The 24,315-nt window shown below is 42.4% G+C and overlaps 1 protein-coding gene across 2 annotated transcripts in view; it reads right to left on the bottom strand.

Annotated features, from left to right (window-relative positions):
* Nucleotides 1-17,793, bottom strand: part of ltk (leukocyte receptor tyrosine kinase) — a 64,535-nt gene extending 46,742 nt beyond the window's left edge. Inside the window, exons 1-2 of one of the 2 annotated variants that reach the window (XM_052086170.1) lie at nt 17,428-17,793; nt 2,681-2,779 (exon numbers count right to left, since the gene is read on the bottom strand). In XM_052086170.1, the coding sequence (XP_051942130.1) occupies nt 2,681-2,779; nt 17,428-17,479 (151 nt within the window). In that variant the 5' untranslated portion in view covers nt 17,480-17,793. Of the gene's footprint in view, nt 1-2,680; nt 2,780-8,403; nt 8,583-17,427 lie in introns of those variants that run through there. The other variant, XM_052086171.1, reaches the window with a different exon arrangement.
* Nucleotides 17,794-24,315: the final 6,522 nt, after the last annotated feature.

Here is a 24,315-nt window from a genome sequence, read left to right as displayed (position 1 = left end):
GAGGGGATAATCAGAACATAAGGTCCATTATTAGGAGTGTTATCTTTCTTTTGAAAAAACTGACTTCATTTCCTCCCGTCATGATTTAATAAAGAATCAGGTTTCATTATCTGCGTGAAACTTCTTTATTGCCTTCTGACGCAAGAGGTTTGTGTGAAGACATTTTCTGATAGTTTTAATTTGAAGGGATTACTTTATTGAGCAGTTTTCGTGAATAAACTGAAAAGTGTCCCACTTTGCATCCTCTTGATGAAAAAAATGTATATGGACCAAGAAGGAAAAAAACTAAGTTCCAATAAATTAATCTTAAATTAAACTGTGAACTCTCTTTTGCATGACATTAATATCCCAATTTTTACTGAGCCAAGGCATATTTTTTACATGAGGAAAATCAAACAGCACACCACCAAATTACAATGTCCCAAAAAGTGGATACACATGTTATTTCTGAAATGTATGTCCTCAGGTGGAGAGCAGTTATGTGTTCAGCTTGTCATTATACTTTGCTGGCATAGATTGAGGAACAAAGTGTAATTATTTGTAATACTGCCGTGTATAACTTCCAGACCAATTTCATAGAAATTTGGGATTCTTGTGAGGGTACACCAACATTCTGGATCAATTTGAGCATTTTTCTTCCCCTCTCAAATGCAACAAAGGAGCATCCTTTGTGATTATTCACTGGTGGAGGGGGAGTTTAAAGTGTTTTTTTTCCTCCCTGCTTAGAAAATAGTAGATGTCGCCGCTCATAAATAATGCACATGTCCTTTATTTCGAATTTAAAATATGTTATGTGGATGGTCAAAAACAAGTTGATTGCGTTGTTGCCATGCTTCTACATCAATCTTTAATTTGCATTTTCCCAGTGTGGATGCCCTTTGGCACCATGCCGCCTTTCGCAGGTCAGTCTTGGTACAATAGACTCGCATCATCAGTGATGGGGCTGGAGCTACGTGGTGGCCATCTCTGGCCATTCTCTGGCCAGTCACACATCAAGAGGAAGACTTTGATATGTGTGACTTCATGTATGCGGTATTATTAGATTTGTTGATACTCTGCCACAATGAATTTATATGAATTGAACATTGAAATAATATATTTACAATTGATCTGAATGCAAACTGAAAAATAATTCATGTTTAGGCCAAAATATTTGATTCTTAGCGTCTGCTTCACTCAACACCATGACTTTCATATCATAGTAAATAACCAATATGGCCGAGAAGTCATTGTTTATCATACAATACCATCTACAGTACTGGTTTCATGAAATAATATGCAAACATGTACCCGGTAGTCCAGTGGTTAGCACGTCGGCTTCACAGTGCAGAGGTACCGGGTTTGATTCCAGCTGCGGCCTCCCTGTGTGGAGTTTGCATGTTCTCCCCGGGCCTGCGTGGGTTTTCTCCGGGTGCTCCGGTTTCCTCCCACATTCCAAAAACATGCATGGCAGGCTGTTTGGACGTTCTAAATTGTCCCTGGGTGTGAGTGTGGGCGTGGATGGTTGTTTGTCTCTGTCTGCCCTGTGATTGGCTGGCAACTGATTTAGGGTGTCCCCCGCCTACTGCCCGAAGACGGCTAGGATAGGCTCCAACACCCCCGCGACCCTAGTGAGGATCAAGCGGTTCGGAAAATGGATGGATGGATGGATACCAATCTTGCCTAACATGTTTGCTAAAACATGCAGGAACAAACCTTACGTTTAGACGTGAAAAATGATGGGATGTTTGTGTCATTGTGCTGTTTAGTTATACAGTATGAATGAATGAGCCATCCATTGCTGTATGCAAAATAGCGTAGGCCATTTGGGATCACGCTGATTGGCTGTTAGCTAGCAAATCCGTGCATGAGACACAAGTAATCTATGAATAAATACATAAAATAAAGCAACAGCAAAAACAAACAAAAAACCCCCGAAAATGGCAGAGCAAAACATTGCTTTACTTTCTCTTGCCTGTATGAGTGTGTTGGGAAAAGTTCTTTATATTTGTGCTTTTTATTTCACAAAACAGTAAGTGTGGATGTGATGGTAAATGAGGACTTCTCAGTTACAGAGAGAGTCAGAATCGCAAGTGCATGCACACACCCGTGTAAGCACATGGCATTGAGATCCTTTTTCATGCTGATTACCTGAGTTAAAAAGAAGGGGAAAAAACACTTTGCTTCTGGTTGATGAAAATATGATTGCTGTATATACATTGTAAGAGCAGTAACATTTTTTTGCTTGTCTAAAAAGAAGGCGTTCAGACATTAAAACTAGTGTGTATCCTGCTTAACTTGGGTAAACTTGACAACCGTAAAGCCCCACGGCAGACAGGTTGCCTCGAAAATCCAATCATCCATCCAACAAATCATCCGCGCTCATACTCACACCTCGGGACAGTTTCGAGTCTTCCATTGGTCTACCATGCATATTTTTGGAATGTGGGAGGAAACAGGAGTACCCAGAGAAAACCCACGCAGGCACGAGGAGAACATGCAAACTCCACACAGGAAGGCCGGAATCGAACTCCGTATCTTTGCACTGTGAGGTAGACGCGCTAACCACTCATCCACCGGGCTGCCTTGAAAATTGTATTTAAAATTCTTGCCATTTATGTGGTCGGGACCAAAGTGCATTTTGTTTTTTCAGAGAGTCTCATATTCCTGACTACGACAAATGAAAACAATCAACTCTTACATTGACTGTCTTCTTGTGAGTCGAAGTGATGAGAGAGAAGCTGATCTGACGGGTTGTCCTCGAGAAAACCATCCAGAAAAGCGTGGCAGTGGCTGCAGACTGAGGAGAAAGAAAAGAAAACAAGGAAGTCAGCACTCTTTCTAAGTCATTATGACAAAACTGTGTGCTGGAAACGTTTAAATCATGCAGGAAAGCGGCCCTCGAGGACTGGAGTTAGTGACCCCTGCTGTAGCTCGAGGGGTTAAAGTACACAAATTCCATGTATGCATGTTCAAACTTGATCAAAAACTTCACAGTCTTGCGGCCTATTATCACATATGATAATTAGTGATCATCGTAGACAAGTCAGGACTGCGGCTCACCAGGGAGAAAACCATCACCGGGAGGCCAAATGTATGAGTTTACGTCATCACCTACAAATTTCGTGACATCCAGAAGCTTTTTAAATTGACGTCCCCTTTAAAACTGTGATGATGCGGCAACACAGATGACAGTGCCAATACGTGTGACTAAGCATTCGAGTCAGATCCTTTGGCGCGCCACTAAAAATGGCAATCAAGTTTTCATGATATGGGGGGGGGGGGGGGGGGGGACAAGCTCATAACTAGCCAAGCGTTTAACCCTTTCAGGGACAGTGGTTACTTCAGTGGACAGCCGATCATGTTAACAGGTTACAGGTTATCATTATTGGTGCATGAAACGGTTAATAGCAGCCGGCCAAACTAGTTGCTAATGTCAGCATGAGTTGATCAAATGCTCCAAGCTAACACTAGTTGAGGACTTGGCAAATACTGCTTTTTAGAGAGAGGGCCTATCGGAAGAAAAAGAAAAGGATAACGAGGCTGAGAGTGAGACAAAAGCAGACAGAATAAATGTGAAACAACGAGCACTGTTTCAACACCAGAGCATCTTCATTCAACAACATCACAAGTTTACGTTGGGAAAAAAATGGCATGTATGAAGGGACCAACATAAATTACTGGGGTTTTTTTCTTTTTTTTTTTTTTTAAAGATGTCTAGCTTCAGCTAATGTGCACTCTTAGTCCCGGGCCACCAATGCGGTTTGATCTAAATTACTTCCCGAAGGCAGTGATGGGGGACAGGAGGAAGAGCTTCAAGACAGTTTGGTGCCACATCAAGTTCCTGGCTTCAATATTCAAAACAGGTCGATTGAATTGTCATCTTTCGATTTTTATTATCTTCCTTGGCCCACATTAATTGTACCCCCTCTGACAGAACCCCTGGCCGCAGGCGGGGCCCTCAAGCAAAATTGGTCTCGAACTGCCATTGTCTCCCCGATGACGTAGCCAGGTTTGATCAGTCCAGCAGCAATCCGTCGATCAACCGTCTTCTACCAAAGCCTTTCTGTCTTTGTGGCTTCATTTACTGTTTGAATAGCCGATCCAGATGAATGAGATCGCTAAGCTCTTGTCAACTGACTTTAGTACCTGGCCATGGCGCAAGTGATAGCACTCATCTGGAAGAGGTTGCTAAGCAAAGGTCAGCTGCTAAGGAGATGTTGTAATCTGCTGTTCAAGCTCAAAGTAGAAAACGCCATACAGTATTTTGCTGTTCCTCTAGACGTGGTGGTTCACTGAGGTTCTGTTGTAAACATGTTGCTTGTGTGTGTGTGGGGGGGGGGGGTGGGGGGGGGTATGACGCCGAATTGACAAGGCACATGACGCCACACGTGATATGGTGAAAATTTAAGGAGCATGACCGGCAAACAAGGAAAACGATGATGGTATCGCTGTAGATCACTGCAATATAAGCCCTCGCTATTGCCTCTAAACAGCCACGTTACTGTGCAAAGGCACCCCTGGGGCAAGGGCAAAAAGGGCAAGCGTGACAAATGTAATTATTTAATAAAAGTAGCAGGAGAGCTAACAAGGGCGTGAAGCTATTAAATGGTAGTTATGCTCGTAGGATGAATTGAGCTATGGAGCCTCCTGAATGCAAGAAAGCATGATGACATTGTTTACAAAAAAAAAAAAGGGACATCATTAACCCTGTCAGGCACAGCGGCTACAACAGTAGACAATTTATCATGTTATCAGATTACAGGGTGCCTGAAAGGGTTAAATATAAACACTAATGTTAAAACACAAATGGGGTATTATTAGAATTAAATGACATTTGGAATCCCCCTCAAATCTAAAAAAAAAACGTTCCCTACCATCAGCCCATCTACTTGTTCCATCTCGAAAATTTGAAATGGGAAGGGGAGAGGGGGACGAGAGGGGGGCAACCGCGACGTGGCCGAGAATGACCAGCTGCACGGTCCCCATTGCAATCTGCATATCGGAACACGTCACAGGGGGAAAAAGAATCGGAACGATGAAGACGGTGATAACAAGGATGTGTATGCGCGTGTGGTTGTACAGTTGTTTATGTGTATGCGTGTACAGGTCATAGCTGCTTCGTCGAGGTCTGCTCATCATGAAGACAGTCCTGGCTCATCAGTCCATAGCCGAGAAGGAGGGGGGTGATGGTGGGGGCCCTAGGTACTTCCATCCAGGGCAAAGGCCAGATAGCGTTGTTTGTTTTGGAGGGACGGCCGCCAACAATTTCAGACAGCCCTGACAGCCGAATTCAAAAAACTCTTTCGCAGCATGGATTCCAACCTCTCCATGGTGTTGTCAATCGCGCGCAGTCGCTCCAAAACTGCATCAGTATATCGGTTGAGCTCAGTCACCGCTTGAGTAATATGCGGCTTGACGGTGAAGGCCTGAAACTACCCAGCGGCAGAGAATGTGGTTGCACGGTTCTCATTCAATTTTATTCAAGAGTTTGGTTCTGAAGTGAAACATAGTGCTGGTCCTGACCACCAACCAGTAAATTGCTCATTTCTATTGTAACCCACAGAGTATTGTGTTCAAAGGATTGTGTTTTATCCGTGAGACATCGCAGATTCATTTCAAAATCTTGACCAAATCTTTCGTGTGGCTAATTTCCAGGAATCAAACAAAGCTAGCTCTCGAAAGAGGCTAAACTCAACTTTCTTGGTCACCGGTAATTCCATGTTATTATTATGGCTAAGACGTGTTTTTTCCCCCACACATTTACTGTTATTATGACTTTACTAGGGAAACGTATGTTACAAATTAAGCCTTAGGTCAGAGAAAGTAAAAAAAAAAAAAAATTAAAAAAATCCTGACAACTAAAGGTGGTTGGGCGGATCGATTCCGATTGCGTTGATACTCTTCCACTGCGACCGTTCGGAAACTCGCAGCGTTATTGGAATGAGCCGTTGGGTTTTTAAGAGTGCCCAGTGTTGGGGAAGTTCATTTTCAATGCAATGTAGTTCAAATTTCAGCCTCCAATTTTTAAAATGAACCAATTCAGTTCATAATTTAGAAGTGAATTTGTTCAGTGTTCCAAAAATGAAAGACTTCAAAGTTTATCTACTTGAGTTCTTTTTTTTTGTGTCTTTGTTATTGACACTTCTCTCATTTCATTGTTTTGAATGTAATGGCGTCGAGTTCGAGTTCTACTCTTCAATTGAAGTCTCATCAGTCTGTCACAGGATGGCAGTTGGAGGCAATTACAAGTGGAGTCCTTAACGTAATGCCCTCAATGCTGTATAGCACAACTGAAAATACACAGCAACATTAATTTAAATGGATTAGGACCATGTTTTGCTGTCCCTCCACCTGCTTAACATATCCCTGATCCATTAAAAAAAAAAAAAAAAAACGCTGACAGGTCACATCCCTTATTCCCATTGAGCCATGGTAAATTAAAAGTGCATCTGACAACTTTGCCGCTGGCAAAAGTCGGGCTGCTTACATGTGAATTGACCAGAACAGAATTGTTACTGTTTTAGCCTTAATCTGCACGTATCATGATTGTATCTACTACCCCGCATTCCGTCCTCAAGCAATGGATTCCAAGATATTGCATCTTCTTACAGCACATGTCACACTTGTAGTAAAACAAACCTTTTTGAGAGTGATTACTACAGTCGGCAGCGTATCATATTATCAGGTTACAACCTCCAGTGTCAAAGTTAAGGCCCGGGGGCCAGATCTGGCCCGTCGCATCATTTTCTGTGGCCCACAAAAGCCAATCAAACATGTCTACTTCCATGATGCTTGCCAAGATCGCTTCCAAAAATTTTAAATTCTTAGATGTACTAAATAAGAGATACTGTAGTGTAAGCATTTTCTTGTTACCAAACCCCTCATGACAGGAACTTAAAGAATAGTTGAATAAACCGTTCTTCTTTATATGGTTCCAGTCATAACGGCCCTCCAAGGGCAACGGTAACAGAAACGTGGCGGGCGACAAAAATGAGTTTGACACCGCTTGGCTTACGGGTGTATGAAAGAGTTAAACACGATAAACTTTATGCCTTGCCTCAAATTCACGTTACTGGTTTACAGTAGCACAACAGAGCAACACTCACATGTCGGGACATCACATCCGTTTGAAACTTTTTTTTCTTCTTTAGTTTGAAAGTTTCAAAACTGCTCAATGGTATTTTCTTTGGACAGGGCCAGGGTTGCGGCTAAAGTAATTCAGGCTCAGACTAACTATGCATCATCCGGCAGTTAGAGAGTGATACAAGCAAGCAAGAAGGTAAATAGTAATATGGATGTACAAGTACCGTGTATATCTTATTACTGAGGCAGAGAGAACAATTATAATGCACAAGCATCATTCTTCATTTCGATTACAGCGCTTTCTCAGTGATGGAGCTCGGCTAACTCAATGATGCTGCTAAATGACATTGTCTGACTTCATCATCCACCACACACACACACACACACATAAGAATGTGACTGGAATACTGCATGGCATGCTTGACGTCTTCCAGTAAATATAGTCAGTCACATAGTAGAGACTAATGTTAATACTGAAGCAGACTTTTTCGAAAGAGGACAGAATAGCTTGGGGTCACTTGCCGAGCAAGTTTACATGGGGGAGAGGGGGTTCTGTGTGTGTGTGTGTGTGTATCTTTAGGGCCTTGTCCAAAACAAAATAGCAGCTGATAACATCACTTTGTAAAAGTTGTCACGTCAGCTGCCAAAATGTCCTCTCGCAAGTGCCAAGTGCATGAGTCTATTTTGAAGATCAGTGACTCCAAATTTGGCTGACCCTTTTAAAGAGGAAAAACGTGCCACTGTGTATTTCTATTTGAGCATCTTGTGGCTTGATTCCAATGGAAAGTTCCCCCAAAGCAAAAGAGCCAAGGTCAATTTGCAAGCCTTTCCATTCTGAGCTCACAAATGGTCGGTCGTCTCCTCTGAAGATAAAACAGCTTCTATTCGGCAGGGAAGACTGTACAAAATGCATGAGTATGGCTTTGATTGCCCGCGCAGTGCAAAGTCAATGATGTTTGCACACTGTCTCTGTTCTAGTCAGCCTCTTACATAGTGAGGGAAGTCCGTTCATATGACAAAGTCACAAGCATGCCATTATAGAACTTGCTTTGTCTGTGTTTACAAACTACTTTGATTGATAAAATGAAGAATTTTCATTCATGGGAAACAAATCAAGTTCTTGTCTCTGCTCTCAAGTGATGAGAGCGTGTCCGCCAAGTGTACTGAAACCCAGCAGTATTGTTTTGGGCAGCTAATTTAGATTTCATCTTAGTCTTAGATTTTGTTTTATTTTTTTGCAAAAATGCTTATTAGTTTCAGTCACATTTTAGCCATTCCTAGTTTTAGTCTAGTTTTAGTCGGGTTTTGTGTTAAAAATAGACATACAGTCAGTCATACCTCAGTTTTCGACCATAATCCGTTCCAGAAGGCTGTTCGAAAACCGATTTGTTCAAAAACCGAAACCGCGCTCTTTAAAAAAAATCTTTATTGAACACGTCTGTTCACAATGGAACGCTACACAAGGAAACGTCACTTCCTCGTCTACCCGAGGAAGCGTCACTTCCTCGTGTAAGGAAGCCGAGTCAAGTGACGCATTCAAGTGCGCTCAGTTTGTTCGAGAACCGAAATTCGGTCGTCATCCGAGGCATAAAAAACTCGAAAAATTTTGGTTGAGAACGGAGACGTTCGAAAACCGAGGTTTGACTGTACACAGTTTCCTGTATGCACTGGACCACCGGGCTGCCCACACTCGATTATATTTATTATATACAGTATGTTTTTCTTTTGGTCCAAATATTGTCTTCGAGTACATCCCAAAATTTTAATTATGTTATTAAGTTTGGAATAGAAAATTTGAGCTGTTACTATAAAAGCTGTTTCATAAGTTCATTCATTCATTCATTCATCTTCCGAGCCGCTTGATCCTCATTAGGGTCGCGGGGGGTGCTGGAGCCTATCCCAGCTGTCTTCGGGCAGTAGGCGGGGGACACCCTGAATCGGTTGCCAGCCAATCGCAGGGCACACAGAAACGAACAACCATTCGCACTCACACTCACACCTAGGGACAATTTAGAGCGTCCAATCAGCCTGCCATGCATGTTTTTGGAATGTGGGAGGAAACCGGAGCACCCGGAGAAAACCCACGCAGGCCCGGGGAGAACTTGCAAACTCCACACAGGGAGGCCGGAGCTGGAATCGAACCCGGTACCTCTGCACTGTGAAGTCGACGTGCTAACCACTGGACTACCGGGCCGCCCTGTTTCATAAGTTATTGTGTTTATTTTGTTACTTCTTTTCGGTTTCTGCTGAGGATTCCTGCAATTCCAAGAAAAACATGATATATGAAACACAAAGTACGTTTCAGTTGTTTGGGCCTTAGGAGACTTTGATGTAAAGGGGGGCTAGAGAGTTCACAGCCATGTCATCATTCAAACTTAAGTTGTTTAAGCTCCAGTGAAGCAGTTTTGATGAATCATTGGCTGCGAGTATGCACATCCTTGTCCAAACAGTCCATACTGCTTTAATTAGTGACCTTTCCACCTTTGAATACACATCCTACAAATATTCATGTGCAATCAATCAGGCCTCCCCAAAATAATCAAGTCTCATGACTTCATTTATCACCCAAGTGGCTGCATCCTGACTTCAGTTAACAGTTAAAATGTGCCATGATGCAGTTGTTTGAACCAACCCTTGCTTCTGGCCATCTGCTACACCATATCTAAATGTGTGTGTGTGTGGTCACACAAGTCCATGAAAATCAGCTTTAATAAGAAATGGCAGCACAAGATAAACTAATACAAGAAAATTTTTAGTCAAGGTGACTCAGCACAAGTACAGCGAGCTGGCATGTTGATCTTATTCGAAAGTAAAAGCTCAGCGGCATGGTGACGTGCCCTCTTTACATTAACGTGATGGTTTTCTGCATGTTGATCAGTGTGGCTGAAATTTATAAGGAGGGACTGAATGCCCAGCGCTGGATGATCCAATATCACGCGCCTCAACAAGGGAGCGCAGTCGATTAGCAGAATCACTTTTGAAGAGTAACTTGTTTTTTGCAAATTTCGCCAACCATTTTCTATCTTACTTTTCTACATCGATGTGGGGAAACTATCCCAGCTGACTGGGCGAGAGGAGGAGTACACGATTCGGAAAGCATGCGTCTAAAATGTACAAGTTAAAACATGTCCAGGAGCAATATTATGAAGAAAAATGGAGGAGCAGATGTCTTCATTATAAAACTTCACTAATGATGCAGAACTTTCACAACTTAACAAACAGCAACCTGCCACTTGTTGCCAATTAAAAATCACGACGTAACGTATCAAACAAAAGTGACTCTGCCTCTGCTGTCGCTATGGCAACTTGCCTCACGCTGTAGTGAAAGGATAGCGACACCCGACAAGAACACAGCAAGACGATGTTAGACTTGCATTCATAACTGGAGCTAAAACAAAGCAAAACGCTTTCTTCTAAGTCAAACATCCTTGATGTTGCGTAGTACACCAAACTCGTGGGAGTGGGCACAACTTTTGAACATTTGTCCTACTATCAGGCGTGATTTCAAATGTGACCTAATAGTTGTCCTAAAAGTTGCCCTTGGTATGATATGATTTAATCCCAGTTAAACAACAGTACCTTGAATCAAACGGCAGGCACTGCACAGACCAATTTGTATACCAGCCATTTAAAAGTCTGTTTTTCATAATATGTGGACTATAATTTATATTTATTGCTGAAATCTCACCTTTTTGCTATGTTTGTGTTTGGGTCAAAGCCATTTCTAATATGAAAATATAATTTTGGTGCCATCTGGTGGTACCTGTTGAAAAGGAGGGTGGAAGTTTCATTAATTGAAGTCATAGCCTTGTCTAATTAAAAAAAAGTGCTTTGCTGACATCTTGTTGCATCTATAGGTGGGTACAAACACTTTAGGAGTGGAAATTGTCTATTTTCCCCATTGATGACAAGGTTTGGTCTCCTTTCCCCTCAAATAGCGAGGATCCACTGTGGACCACTAATGGGTAACTTCATTGGTGTTTTGTTGCAGTAAAAAACTAAAACATGCAGTAAAAGTCTTGGCAGTGAGAATAACATTTCATTAGATGGCAACTGTCCTAACATGGAGAACAAAGACTGTTTGTTGAACCACCTAAATTGATTGCTAATGGTTTTCAGAGAGTGCCCTCTTGTGACTCGTAAGGCCCGTGGACCGAGTGGAGAGAAGCAATCCAGTTATATGAAGTTATAATGACAAGATGTTAGTGTCCAATAAATTGGCATTTTTCTTTCCCCTCTGCGTAAAATAAATTAATTAATTAAAATGAGGCAGGCAAAAAAAACAAATGGGGGTGGGAACAAACCCAGTGACTCTTAGTTGTATTTTTTCACAGCCTTCTGGTGTGGTTATGTGGTTAAGCAGTTATGTTGAACAACACAATGTAGTGTGCGATGCGAATGTTAGCAATTAGCACTTTACCGAGGAGAATGACAGTTTTGCAGGACTGAAGCGTGATCGCCAATCTTGGCCTGATGTTGCCTCAAAGTCGCACATACCCCCATAAAGTCTCTGAGGCTGGATTTACAACTGAACGGTTCACGTGACGGTTCACATGTCTATTTCCTATTTGAGCAACAAAACTAATTCCACCTCGACGACTTTGGCCATAACGCGATGCGGCGTTGAAATGACTTGTCCTCAAGTCTTGTGATACATCATGCGGCCATGGAGCCATTGACATTGGCCACTTTGTTAGCATCTTGTGTGTATCTGCTTCCTGATGAAAACAAAAACAAAATCTGTTTTCATCAGGAGTTGCAAAGTCATCCCAGAGAGAGCCTTACGAAATTGCTGAATTATAAATAGTTAACGTTTCTTCCATGAGTCTTGCTCGATGTAATGTGCTTTTGTACTTAAGACAAACCGATGTGTTTAGACGTTCCTATGATGGAAGACCAAAATAACCAACACCGCAAAGTTTTCACTTTGAAATATTTACCAAGATTGGATTCCTGTCACCAACAGAAGGCCTGCGGCAATGATCTCATCTAATTTACTGGTGATGCCAATGAATGAATTGTAACCTTCGGCGCGTGGTGAACAGGCAAAAAATATCCCCACAAGTGCTTATTGGATTTTTTGCTGGTACTGAATTGGCAGGAAAATGCATGATTTTTATGGCATTATAATGCCGACAATTCAGTTTGACACATTAAAAAAGATGAAAATTGTCACAAGAGACAGGGCGTATACTAAACCGGTCAACAATAATCAAAACTCCGTGTGAACAACATCCCATTAACTGATGACCAGTCCAGAGTGTACCGTGCCTCTATCCCAAAGAGGAGCTAATAAAAAGGTAGCCATTTGTTTTGCTGTTTTGTCAACACACATTTGACACTTAAATAAAATCATATGGAGAACTGAATACCAATTTGCACTACAAGAACACTTTTTAAACAAAAGCCCAAACACAAGCGTGATATACTAATCAAAAATCTAATGCGAACAGAAAACAATCCGAACAGGAGTGGGAGGCTTTTGACTCAAACTGGAAATGCCTCAAGTGTTCTCCGGCCATCAAAGCTGCTCACTTTCCATGCTTTGTTCCTAATGACTCGAATAAAGAAAAGGACCTTCAAGTGCGTGACACAAAACAAGGAGCGGAATTTCGTTCACGTGTCTGTGAAGCAGGCGGCCGAGCGGTGCCTCGGAAGCCCCGCTTTCATCTGTAACATCAAGCTGGCTCTCATCCAGCTACTTGGCTCGAGCACTTGGGTTGCTGCAGATTTTGGAGCAACATGGCAATACAGCGCGAGAGTGAGAGCTGAAAAAGCAAGCGGGCCAGACAAACGCTGACAGTGCGAGGCAGCCAATTCACGCATGCTGCAGGGGAAGCCGCCAAATCATGTAAAGTAATGACAAATGTTCTCCTTGGTAATTACCAGGCTTGGTAATCACATTACTAATGAGTCGCATATTGGCTAATGGGCACATTTCTCAGGAAAATGATTGGACAGCATCAACAAGTAGACATTTTTAAAATTGCTGGCTCAAAATTCAACCAAATTGGGTTGAAAATGTGGTTAAGCCAATCTTCAACCCAATCTGCTGAGTCAAAATATTGATCTAACCATGGATAAAACTTGTTCCAAATCTACAGCGATGCGGTGAATGTGTGTGCAGACTACATTAGAATTTATTTGAGGTTTCTTTGAATGAAAGTCAGGGCTATTGCTGGATTGGTGCACATCGTGGCCACTTGCTGAAAAATAACCGGCAATTTAATAAGCTTGTATTCATAATCGCTTCGCATTGACCTACAAAGTTAAAAAGCTCAAAATAATACGTTTGTTTGTTTGCATCTTAACCCTTTCAGGGACAGCGGTTACTACAGCTGACATGTTATCATGTTATTAGGTTAGAAGGTGCATGAAAGGGTTAAGGCAATCTCTGCACAGTAGGACGGATGGTTAGCACGTCTGCCGAGGTTTGGGGTTCAAATCTCGACCTCGGCCTTCCTTTGAGGACTTTAGAGTGAATGTGAATGTTTGCTCGTCCATATGCGCCCTGTGATTGGCTGTCAACCAGTTCAGGGTGTATCCCGCCCAAAATTAGATGGGACTGGTTCCAGCTCCCCCACCACTCTAACAAGGATAATATAACATACCAACTTTGGGTGAGGCAGGCTTCAGCCTGAACTGCTCGCAGGTCAATCTCAGGACATACACACAAACCAACATTCACGCTCACATTTATAGTGACGAACAATTTCACCTAAACTGCACTCTTTGAATTCGCTCACTGTCTGAAGTTTGTTGTTGGTTCCATGTGTTTTGAGGACATTGCAGCAACTTAGCTGACGTCTAATGGCCTTGTCAAACCGGACGACTTTTTTTGTCGTCACGACGGTCGCGCCATCAAACTACCAGATCAATATCGTCTTCAAATTCAGCTCATCGGCACGCGTTTGTTGGAGAGGTAGGACAAGTAGCTGTCAGAGCCATGTCAAGGGAGGCATTATGTGCATGCGCACTGTTTCTATGTTCAAAGAGACAAAAAAAAAACTATGGACCCGTTCCGGGATGGTGGCGAGAGGGTGAGATGGACTGTCTATTCTCCCCAAAACAACTTGGTTTTACGACAATGCCAATCAGAACAATAACTTTGCAATGGTGTTCAGCGGCCATTCAAAAGAAGATATCAGCTAAACAGTGAGCCGTTGGAAACAAGAATGCATTCGACGATCAAACTGCTACATTCTCTGACATTGTCTGCAAGTCCTGGCTGACTTCCAGCATCAGATAACATTCACGGGAGACATTCTGGGTCCTCACTGCGATGGCACAAGGCCATTTTCTTACCTATGGGCCAAACGAGGTCATGTTCTCACAATCAGGACATCCCTCTTCTATACTGCTTACCCTCATTAGGGTCGTGGGTGTGCTGGAGCCTATCCCAGCAGATATTGGATAAGAGGCAGGGTACAACCTTGACTGGTTGCGAGCCAATCACAGGCGATGACATCTCGTGTAAAATGCCAAACTAGGCTTTTTCAATTGTCACGGCATGATATTTTAATGGCATAAAATAAGTGAGACTTTTCCACAAGTTTAAACACGACAAGTGATTAAAAATTATGGAGAGAGATGTGTTGATTGACAAGTTGGAGAGTTCAACAATGTGTCTGCTCCAAGGGCTAGCTGGCAGCAAACAAAACTCAACTTCTTTAGCAGGTAAATATGTTGAGACAATCTACACTGCTGTCTTCTGGTTTCTACCAAGTAGGGCACTCCGTTTTGCCAAACAGCTTTTGGTAATTAGAACGTAAACTCGGCAAAAAGATTACGATGCTTGGCATGGCCATAACGGTCAAAGGATACTGCCAGCTTCAGGCCAACTAAAAGCTGTGAGCTTCACAGTCATGACAACATAACAATAAGTTTGTAAATTCTATGTTTTTCAATTCAATATGGGACTATTGGTGATACTGCTGTTTCTAACGTTAAGCGCAATATGAAGGGAGCAGAAGATTTAAAGTTACAAACGCTAAATTTCACTCCAAGATGAACAAAACAGACGTATTTTTATTGTTAATCGAGGCCACACAACATGGAGCGCTGACCCAAAATAACAGGGAGTTGCACTTGTACTTATTGTAGCTTGTTCAAATATCAATACCATGTTTATATTCCTCAACAGATTTAAAAAATATATTTATGACAATTTTGACAGTCGAATACTGGGTTGTGTTTTTTTTTTTCCAAGATGGCGCCTGAGTAGGCAGCCTTCGGCAAGTGCTCTTCAAGAGCCTTGCTTTGTTGTTCTTTTTTGCTGTTTTTGTCTTCTGTTTTGTCACGTGTTGTTTGTTGTTTCATTGTGTGGACCTGATATGGACTGTTTTCAGCGCTTTTTGGCCACGACATTTGTCAAAGGAGCAGTATCTGTGCTTGGTGGTTGCGCCTCCTCGGCAACACGCCTGTACCAGCACAGATTTTGATTGGGAGGAATGTCGGCGCCATTGACTGTCGGTGCTGGACAGACCTGGGGCGCTTGTGTTTTTTGCGCCAGTAATGGGCAGCATTTTTCACAACCCCGATTTGTTCAGTGGCTATGTCAGCACTGTTGGACAGTTGGCGTTGGTGCAGCTGGATGGATGGCCGCTGAAGTTGAGGATGAGGAGAGAGGAGCGTTGGCGAAGAGCGCCGATGCGCATTTGGAACCGTGAGTCGCCGCTTGGAATTGAAATGGATTTCCATGGGACAGGAGAAGTGAACCAATCTCTTTTTTCGTCAATGGATGCTACAGCTTCTTGTTGACTTTGAAACTTAGCTTGTAGCCGACGTGTGCACATTTTGAGCATGACGTCTCTGATCCACTGGTTAAAAGGACACTATGATTCTCTCCTCTTTCATCTCAAACTGCTTCAAACAACAAAGCGTGTGACGGAAAAGTGGTTACGACTGCACGACTGTCCGTGTTTTATGTTATGTGTTGTGTTTATTATTTTACTTTATGTTAACTGTTTGTTTGTTCGCATTGACCTACATAGTTAAAAAGCTCAAAATAATACGTTTGTTTGTTTGCATCTTAACCCTCTCAGGGACAGCGGTTACTACACCGGACATGTTATCATGTTATTAGGTTAGAAGGTGCATGAAAGGGTTAAGGCAATCTCTGCACAGTAGGACGAATGGTTAGCACGTCTGCCGAGGTTTGGGGTTCAAATCTCGACCTCGGCCTTCCTGTGAGGAGTTTAGAGTGAATGTGAATGTTTGCTCGTCCATATGCACCCTGTGATTGGCTGTCAACCAGTTCAGGGTGTATCCCGCCCAGCTTTGTTACAGCTGCCGCTGTTGTGAAAGCGCTATATAAATCAGCATGTATTGTATTGTGTAAACTTAGTCTCCACATTCTACACTGTACGTAAATGTTACATGGAAATGTTTGACGGATTTAAGATAGTATGCAGTCGATGGAGGAATTCCATTGAAAAGTCTACTATAATTTCACTAAAAAGAGACAGAAAATCCTGCTTCATTAATGGTACTAATACATTTTTGATGATTCTCCAACCTGACGAATGATGCAATTTAGCCCAGGTCTCCAGCAAATGCTACTCCAAATGTTCTGATGAGAAATCCAACGAGAAAGCCAGTAGTAGCTTTCTCTTATACACGCACGCGTGCGCACACAGACTCACACAAGTTTCCAATACGTGAAGAAATTGAGATGAAAAATTCAAGTCCAGCGTTTCAAAATTAATCAAGCTTTGTGCAAAACACTTTAAATCAACGATGCAAATAAGGAAGCATGCTTGGAACAACACTCATATGACTTGCAGGTACAGTAGCTGCAAGCTTACGACACATAACTATAACAACACAAACTTTGTATGGAATTTCAAGGTGAATTATCCTCATTCACCGTACCGATTTATTTTTTAATCAGATTAACACTTCACTCTAATTTTACATATACTGTAGATAAGATTAAAATGTACAATATATGGTATTGATTATTTTTTTAAGATTTAAAAAAAGGCTCTGCAAAAGAAGTTTTCTAATGAATGCCCGGTACCCTCTGCAGAAAGTATACTGTCGGTAACTAATTGATTGAAAAAATAAAAATCCCCTTTTGAGTCAACTTCCCTAACTTTCTGCAGGGTCTCACCACTCAAATATCAATTTCGAATACAAATTTCAATTCTTTCTAGTTTGCCCCAAATGAATATGCCTCGAAGCTTTGTCTTTATTTGTTTTCATAATAAATGCAAATGAAATGCGCTTAAAAGTAAGGACCAAAATGATAGTTTTCATATTTAAAATGCAAAAAAAAAAAAAGATGAAATTTCAGCAGCTGGTTCAGAGAGAAAAGTTTCAGATTCAGGAGACAATCGACTGATGAAACTTGTCACTTACTCAATAGAAAGGCGACGTGAAGAAGGGCACTTTGCTTTTTAACATCGTCCATGGCTCCGTTGTTTTGTGGACAAGTCCACCCCCCAGCCAAACAAAAACAAACAAACAAAAAAAACAAGAGTCTGCCCGCGCTTGTTCGGGCGCCTTTAGCTCCTCATGTAGCCGTAGAGGAGACGCACGCAAGCGGCCCCAAAGAGACGTGGCGGGCTGGTGCGGCGGCCGTTGGTTGGTTGCTCGCTTGTTGGCCCGACGTGCGGCACTGGTCGATGTGTAGTGATGTTTTTGGCGAGGTTTTTAGTGATGCTGATGCTGCCGCACTGACGTCACTACCACAATCTTCTCCGCCCTCCCCGTGTGGACTCGGGGGAGAAAAGCGCTTGCTATCCTTCTGACGTCGGTTCGCCTCGAAAAACATCATGCCGGTTTAAAGTCCTCATTTACTGCCCCAACATTAATAACGCGATGCGCACATATTTGTAGTGAAACAAAAACGGCCTTTAAAAAGTACTTAAGAGTCCTTCCTAATTTTTTTAAAAGACAACAAACATTTGATTGCAATGGCCTATTCTAATTTCTCAATGGCGTTTTTTTTTACATTTTTGTTTGATGATTAACTACTGCGCAACTTTTAAATTTTACTCGAAACAATTCATTCCAGCGTACTTGTAAATAGTTTGAACGTATTTGCCAGTCAAAAATTGTCATGATGTTTTTTTGTTTACATGCGGTTTTGTCACCTCAGATTTTTTGTCTTCCTCGTTTTTTGTCTTTTTTCTCTACCTGTAGTCATCCGGGTCCCTCGTGTCAACCAGTCAGCTCTCTCAACCATTTATGTCTTGTCCGGGTGTTCCTTGTTGTCTCGTCACTTTGCTTGTATTGAGTTTCCTGGGTTCTGTCAGTCTTTGTGCTCCATTGTTGTGTTACAGTCATGTTGTCTTGTTTCTGTTGAAGTCATGTTTTGTTTCCGATAGTGGCATTTTGGTTCCTAACGTATTGCCATTACTTTCAATTTTCAATCTTTTAATCTTTTCAAGACTTTGTTCGTGCAGTGGTTTTATTGTTTCCAATGATTTGTTGATCCCGTTTGTTCAGTCCACACTGCTTCTTCTGCCTGCTTGCTTTTTGGGTCCTCAACCATCACGCAACATGTCCACATCCACACTGGCTGTACCACGGTTCCGTATAGCCTCGCTGAGGAAGTCGTGCTGCCACTTGTGGACATTTACAACATTACAAATAATAAAATATTTGTATTTAAATTATTGCATACATGACACATTTGAAATGAAATATATTCCAATAGTTATGATTGCCACTATGATCATCTCTTATCCATTTTGCCAATGAATCATTATTTTTGCATTAAAGGGAATAAGGAAAATGATTGAAAATGTGTTTTTTAATTGATGGCTTACAAATAGATGGGAAACAAAAGTAAAGCTTTTGTTATTTGCCCTTTCCTGAAAATACATCGGGCGGCCTGGTAGTCCAGTGGTTAGCACGTCGGCTTCACAGTGCAGAGGTACCGGGTTCGATTCCAGCTCCGGCCTCCCTGTGTGGAGTTTGCATGTTCTCCCCGGGCCTGCGTGGGTTTTCTCCGGGTGCTCCGGTTTCCTCCCACATTCCAAAAACATGCGTGGCAGGCTGATTGAACACTCTAAATTGTCCCTAGGTGTGAGTGTGAGTGCGAATGGTTGTTCGTCTCTGTGTGCCCTGCGATTGGCTGGCAACCGATTCAGGGTGTCCCCCGCCTACTGCCCGGAGACAGCTGGGATGGGCTCCAGCACCCCCCGCGACCCTAGTGAGGATCAAGCGGTACGGAAGATGAATGAATGAATGAATGAAAATACATCTGTGAGCAAGCCATTCTGAATTCCTGCACAGCGGTTACACAACAGTAAATTTACATCACCGTCCACACACAAAGTTACTCTGCTATTCATATGGTCAGCTGGGCCACTTTCAAGCAACGGCCGGACTACTGTGTCTGAAACACTTGCGTGCAGAGCAACAATCATGCAGAAATAGCCATCCAAACCCCCTCATGGACCCCTTCTATCTTGTCATAGATAAACACTAAGCAAAGCTGCAGTGAGCCATGTTGAATGCACACATTTGATGAAATTAACAGCACATACTGGAGTTGAGGAGGTCCACATTAATCATTGACATGAAATGTGGTCGCTTGGTGGTGAAGTGCTGCCTCTAGGAGTGAAAAAAGAATCTATGCTGTCTTTGCGGGAGCTCACACATAACTGCGGTGGCTTTTTAAAATCCAGTGCTAAGTTGAGCCTACACTAGGTCCAGCCCGAGTCGACGTAGCCCAGTAGAATGTGAGTTGGTATGACGGCCGGCTCATTGCTATGCTGCCATCTCAAAACAAGCTAAATGCACAGAGACCAAAAAGCAGGGGTATAAATTATAGTCCTTGATACTTGTTGTTTTTTGACAAAAGAATGTCATAGATGGATACGGTATTAAGATAACTAGAAATTCTTTTAAATTGTGGGGAAAAATGCAAAATGCCTCCTTTAAATATGTTTTAGAAAAAAGCCGCAAACTAGAGGCCGATGATCCCGTGCCTCTTGACACACAGCTGACCAGAACAGGACGTCTGACACAAACACTCTGGAAATCAATTTAATAGCAGCACTATAAAATTGAGGGAAGGAAAATATTGCAAACTCACATTTGTCCCTCCATTATCCTGTGGGCCCTGGGGCTGGGTGGTCATAGCAGCCACATAACATTCCGTTGGCTCTGAATCAGTAGGATGTGTAAAAAATCAAATCAGACAACACAAAGCGGAACAGTGCCATCTACTGTAGCAGGAGACTTCAGATCACACAGGAACTGCCAAGTGATAATCATTCCACTGCTCTGAGGTATTTGTTTTGAATGAACAATTTACTCAACCAGTCATGCCATTGGAACTGACTCATTCACAGCTTTTCTATTTTCCAAGACTCTTTTGTTCCCATGGAACAACTTTTGTTCATAAATGCCCAAGATCCTCACAGCTTTCACTTTAACAGTCCTCTGTGGAACATTCACAACGGTTGCTTAGTAATAAAAGGGAATGTGTCGCAAGCACAATATGAATATAAATGATAATGAAGGGAAAGGAAAGGAAGCACATAATGAGGCAAAGGAACTTCTCATTAAGATAGGAGTCGGGGAGCAATCAAGTCGACAAATACTTGAGTCATTGAATATACTAATGTCATAAACACATACCGGATTTTAGGGGACTATAGTTTGGCTTGACCTGCGACTTCTAATCAGTTACGCCTTGTATACTGGATCTTAAAATTAGAGCTCGAAAACCCCGATTCTCTCATCATGTTGACTTTCTTTTAGCGTTGGCAAATACTTTTGGTGGCTAACTTTTGTGGGCGTGATTCACCAAAAAGTATTCGCCAACTGACAAAAGATAAAAGAAATGGAAGAAGAAGAACAAGAAGGAGTAGTACTCATGGCAACTAATGTTGCAAAGACAAGGAATTCCTATTTCCAGCACGAAAAGATGCAATAACTGAACAGGATTCTATTGTACCGTTGGGCACAATGTGATGCGCGATTCTGGTTAAAGTAGGTCATTGATCTAATTCTGGAGCGGCCCGGTGGTCCAGTGGTTAGCGCGTTGACCTCACAGTGCACAAGTCGTGGGTCCTCTCCCGGCTGCGGCCTTCATGTGTGGAGTTTGCATGTTCTCACCATGCCTGCGTGGGTTTTCTCCGGGTACTCCAGTTTCCTTCCACATTCAAAAAACGTGCGTGGCAGGTTAATGGAACTCTCTAAATTGTCCCTCGGTGTGAATGTGAGCCCGATTGGCTGTTTGTCTATGTGTGTCCTGCGAATGGCTGGCAACCAGTTCAGGGTGTACAACGCCTACTGCCCGAAGACAGCTGGGATAGGCTGCAGCAACACCCTTGTGAGGACGAGCAGATTAATAAGAGACATCAATCCGTCTATTAAAAATTTCATTGATGTTACTTTCGCACCAGAAAGTGTGCATGCATTTAGCTGGATGGATCTTATCCTGGTCTGCATTTGTGGGATCCACTTCTGTTTCGGATGAATTCCCTACTTTCAGGAAAATTGTTTCCATCTTCATGACAATCAGGCAGAATCGCCGTGGGTTTTAATGACAACTATGTTGACAACCTAAATGCATTTACAATTGAGGAGGATTTGTTGATTGTTATTAGTGTGCCTGCCCTGATTTTATTATTGGCATGGTAGGCGGTTTTCACATAAAAATGAGGAAAGAACATATTGTACTTTGTGCCCTACGGTTTTATGAGCCATGTGAAATGAGCTGGACTTAATAAGAGACATCAATCACTCTATGAACGTTTTAATTGATGTTACTTTAGCACCAGAAAGTGTGGATGTATTTAGACATTTTGCCGATGTTAAAATGAACACCCGTGGTGTAAATTAACACCAGATTTTCAGTCTCGGGCAGGGGGGGCCAAACTCGGTCCTGGAGTGCCGCTGTCCTGCCTGTTTTCCAGCTCTCCCAGGAGCATCTGATTCACATCATCAGGTTTGTTCTAATGCTGCTTCAGAGTTGGTTGAATTCAGGTGTGTTACAGCTGGGGGAGCTGGAAAACGGGCAGGACAGCGGGCCTCCGGGACCGAGTTTGGACACCCCTAGACTCTAGGGGCTAATCAAATCACCTCAGAGCAACGCCGCGGGAGGAGGTAGAAATGTTTTGCGGATATGGGTCGATGCTCCGCAATATCTTCGTTTCATGGAGATGAACTACGGCCATCACCACAAGCGTTTACTATGTGCTTCAGGTTCCAAGTGAGATAAAATTAACCTCAAATATACAGTCAACACTGTTACTTTGAACAACTTTGCAAATTCATGAAGGATTGTCAGTTGTCTCGTCGAATTTACGATAAATATTGTTCCACCCTTTACAGCGTCGGTTCTTCTGGGAAGCTTGTTCACAAGGTTTAGGAGAGTGTTTCATGGAATTTTGGACCATTCTTCTAGAAGCGCATTTGTGAGGTCACAAACAGATTCATCCCAAATGTGTTCTCTCGGGTCGACTATGCAGGCCAGTCAATTTGTCACACCAGACTGTGTCATCCACTCCTTTAAGGACCTTGCTTTGTGCACTGGTGTCATGTTGGAAGAAAAAGGGGCCACCTCCAAAGTGTTACCACACCACAGGGAGCACGGAATTGTCCAAAATCTCTCGATATGCTGAACGCTTCAGCGTGTTCAACAGATTCAGCACCAGTAATTATCTCTTCTCACAGTCGTCACTATACACAATAAGTAACACTGGAGTTTACACAAAACACATGATGCTATTAGGACAAGGCCTTTAGATTTTAAACCTGCATAATTCATATTTTAAACAGCACACCTCATTTTCACCCGTTTGTATCAAACAGACTAAAAACTTGCCATTCACAAATCAGGGCTTTCAACACGCGTCTTATTGAAACAAAGTAACAGCAATAGGTTGAACTCTATTCTTGGCAGTGATCTTTGATATGAGTCAAAACAAAAGGAGCACAGCAGCGAGTAGCGAGCCACATAAAAACAAGAAATATGATGCCGTCTTAAAATCTTTGCAGTATTTGTTTTGGTGCGGCATGTTGACCGTTCACGAAGTAGAAAATCAATCATGGGTATACAAGGCATCTTCACATTTGATAAAAGAACATGAAGAACATTCAAATGTCAACGTGCGCAGCTGCATAAACAGACATCAAAAGTATTGATATCTGATGTTTGGTGTACTGATGTCAACTTGTCAGCTCTGAAAATATTCAAACACTTGCCTAGTGAGTCCGAAATAGGTATAAGCGGATGTAATAGACAGAAAGGAGTATGTGGGAAATGTGAATTTTACCTTGCTGCCATGAAGACATTCAGTGTCGAGTTTTTAGAATGCAGATCACTCTCTTTTGTTGACTCCGTTTTAAAGGTGGGCATTAAAAAGCAGCCTTGGTAACCACATCAAAGACACCTTTCAGATTTCAGGGTGCCCACAGGTGGCCGAGTACACGAAAGATCATAACTATTGGCATAGGGTTTTTTTTTCCTGCTTCCCTCCTGGCACATCACCTCCGAAACACACGGCAAACCTTTACACTCAAAGCATGCAGTTAAGACAGATGAAAACAAGAGAGACAAAAGGTCTGCGTTGTCTCGGCAACCATGGTCACTAATTGTGGAGCGTTGCTCAAAAGTCTGGCACTCACGTGCTTGTACAGATCGGATATCTCATGTTTGTACTGTGGCCTTGATCAACTCCACTGACTGCCCTTTGTTGTCCAAATAACAGCTGTGTTTTTCAAAAAAAAAGGGCAAGTGTTTAAAGGGCAAGTCAACCCAAAATATTTTGTTTACAATATTCTATGCGCAAACTGTACTGAACAAAAACATAAAAGCAACACCTGCATTATAAAAATGGGACTTCTAATGTGAATGGATTGCGTCTGTGACGTGACACGCATGTAGTGCAGTGGTTATGTACGGAATTATGACCCACGTGTAGGGCCTCATCTCATTTCTCTATTTGTAACTTCTTTGGTTCTCTATCCACGTTCAAGTTCCCTTAGAACCGGCTCCCACCAGAAATATCCATCGCGTACGCAAGTAGACATTTTTTTTTCTCGAAACAACTATGCAGATGCAAATATGAGGAGTGCACCCCAAACCAGTCTCTCCATGCCACACGCAGCGCGTATTTGGATTTTGATAACGCATAGATCAGATGAGTACGACCCGAGCATCCATCCTGCAGACACATTGGACACGAAAGCGCCCTGAAAAAAATTAATAAATAAATCTGAATTGTACCGTTCATGGTGCATGTTAAAAAAAAATAAAATCACATAAATGTCCAATTTTTG

Source organism: Hippocampus zosterae, chromosome 14, assembly GCF_025434085.1.
Source record: "Hippocampus zosterae strain Florida chromosome 14, ASM2543408v3, whole genome shotgun sequence".
Lineage (NCBI taxonomy): Eukaryota > Metazoa > Chordata > Actinopteri > Syngnathiformes > Syngnathidae > Hippocampus > Hippocampus zosterae.
This window is presented reverse-complemented; position numbering and strand designations above follow the sequence as displayed.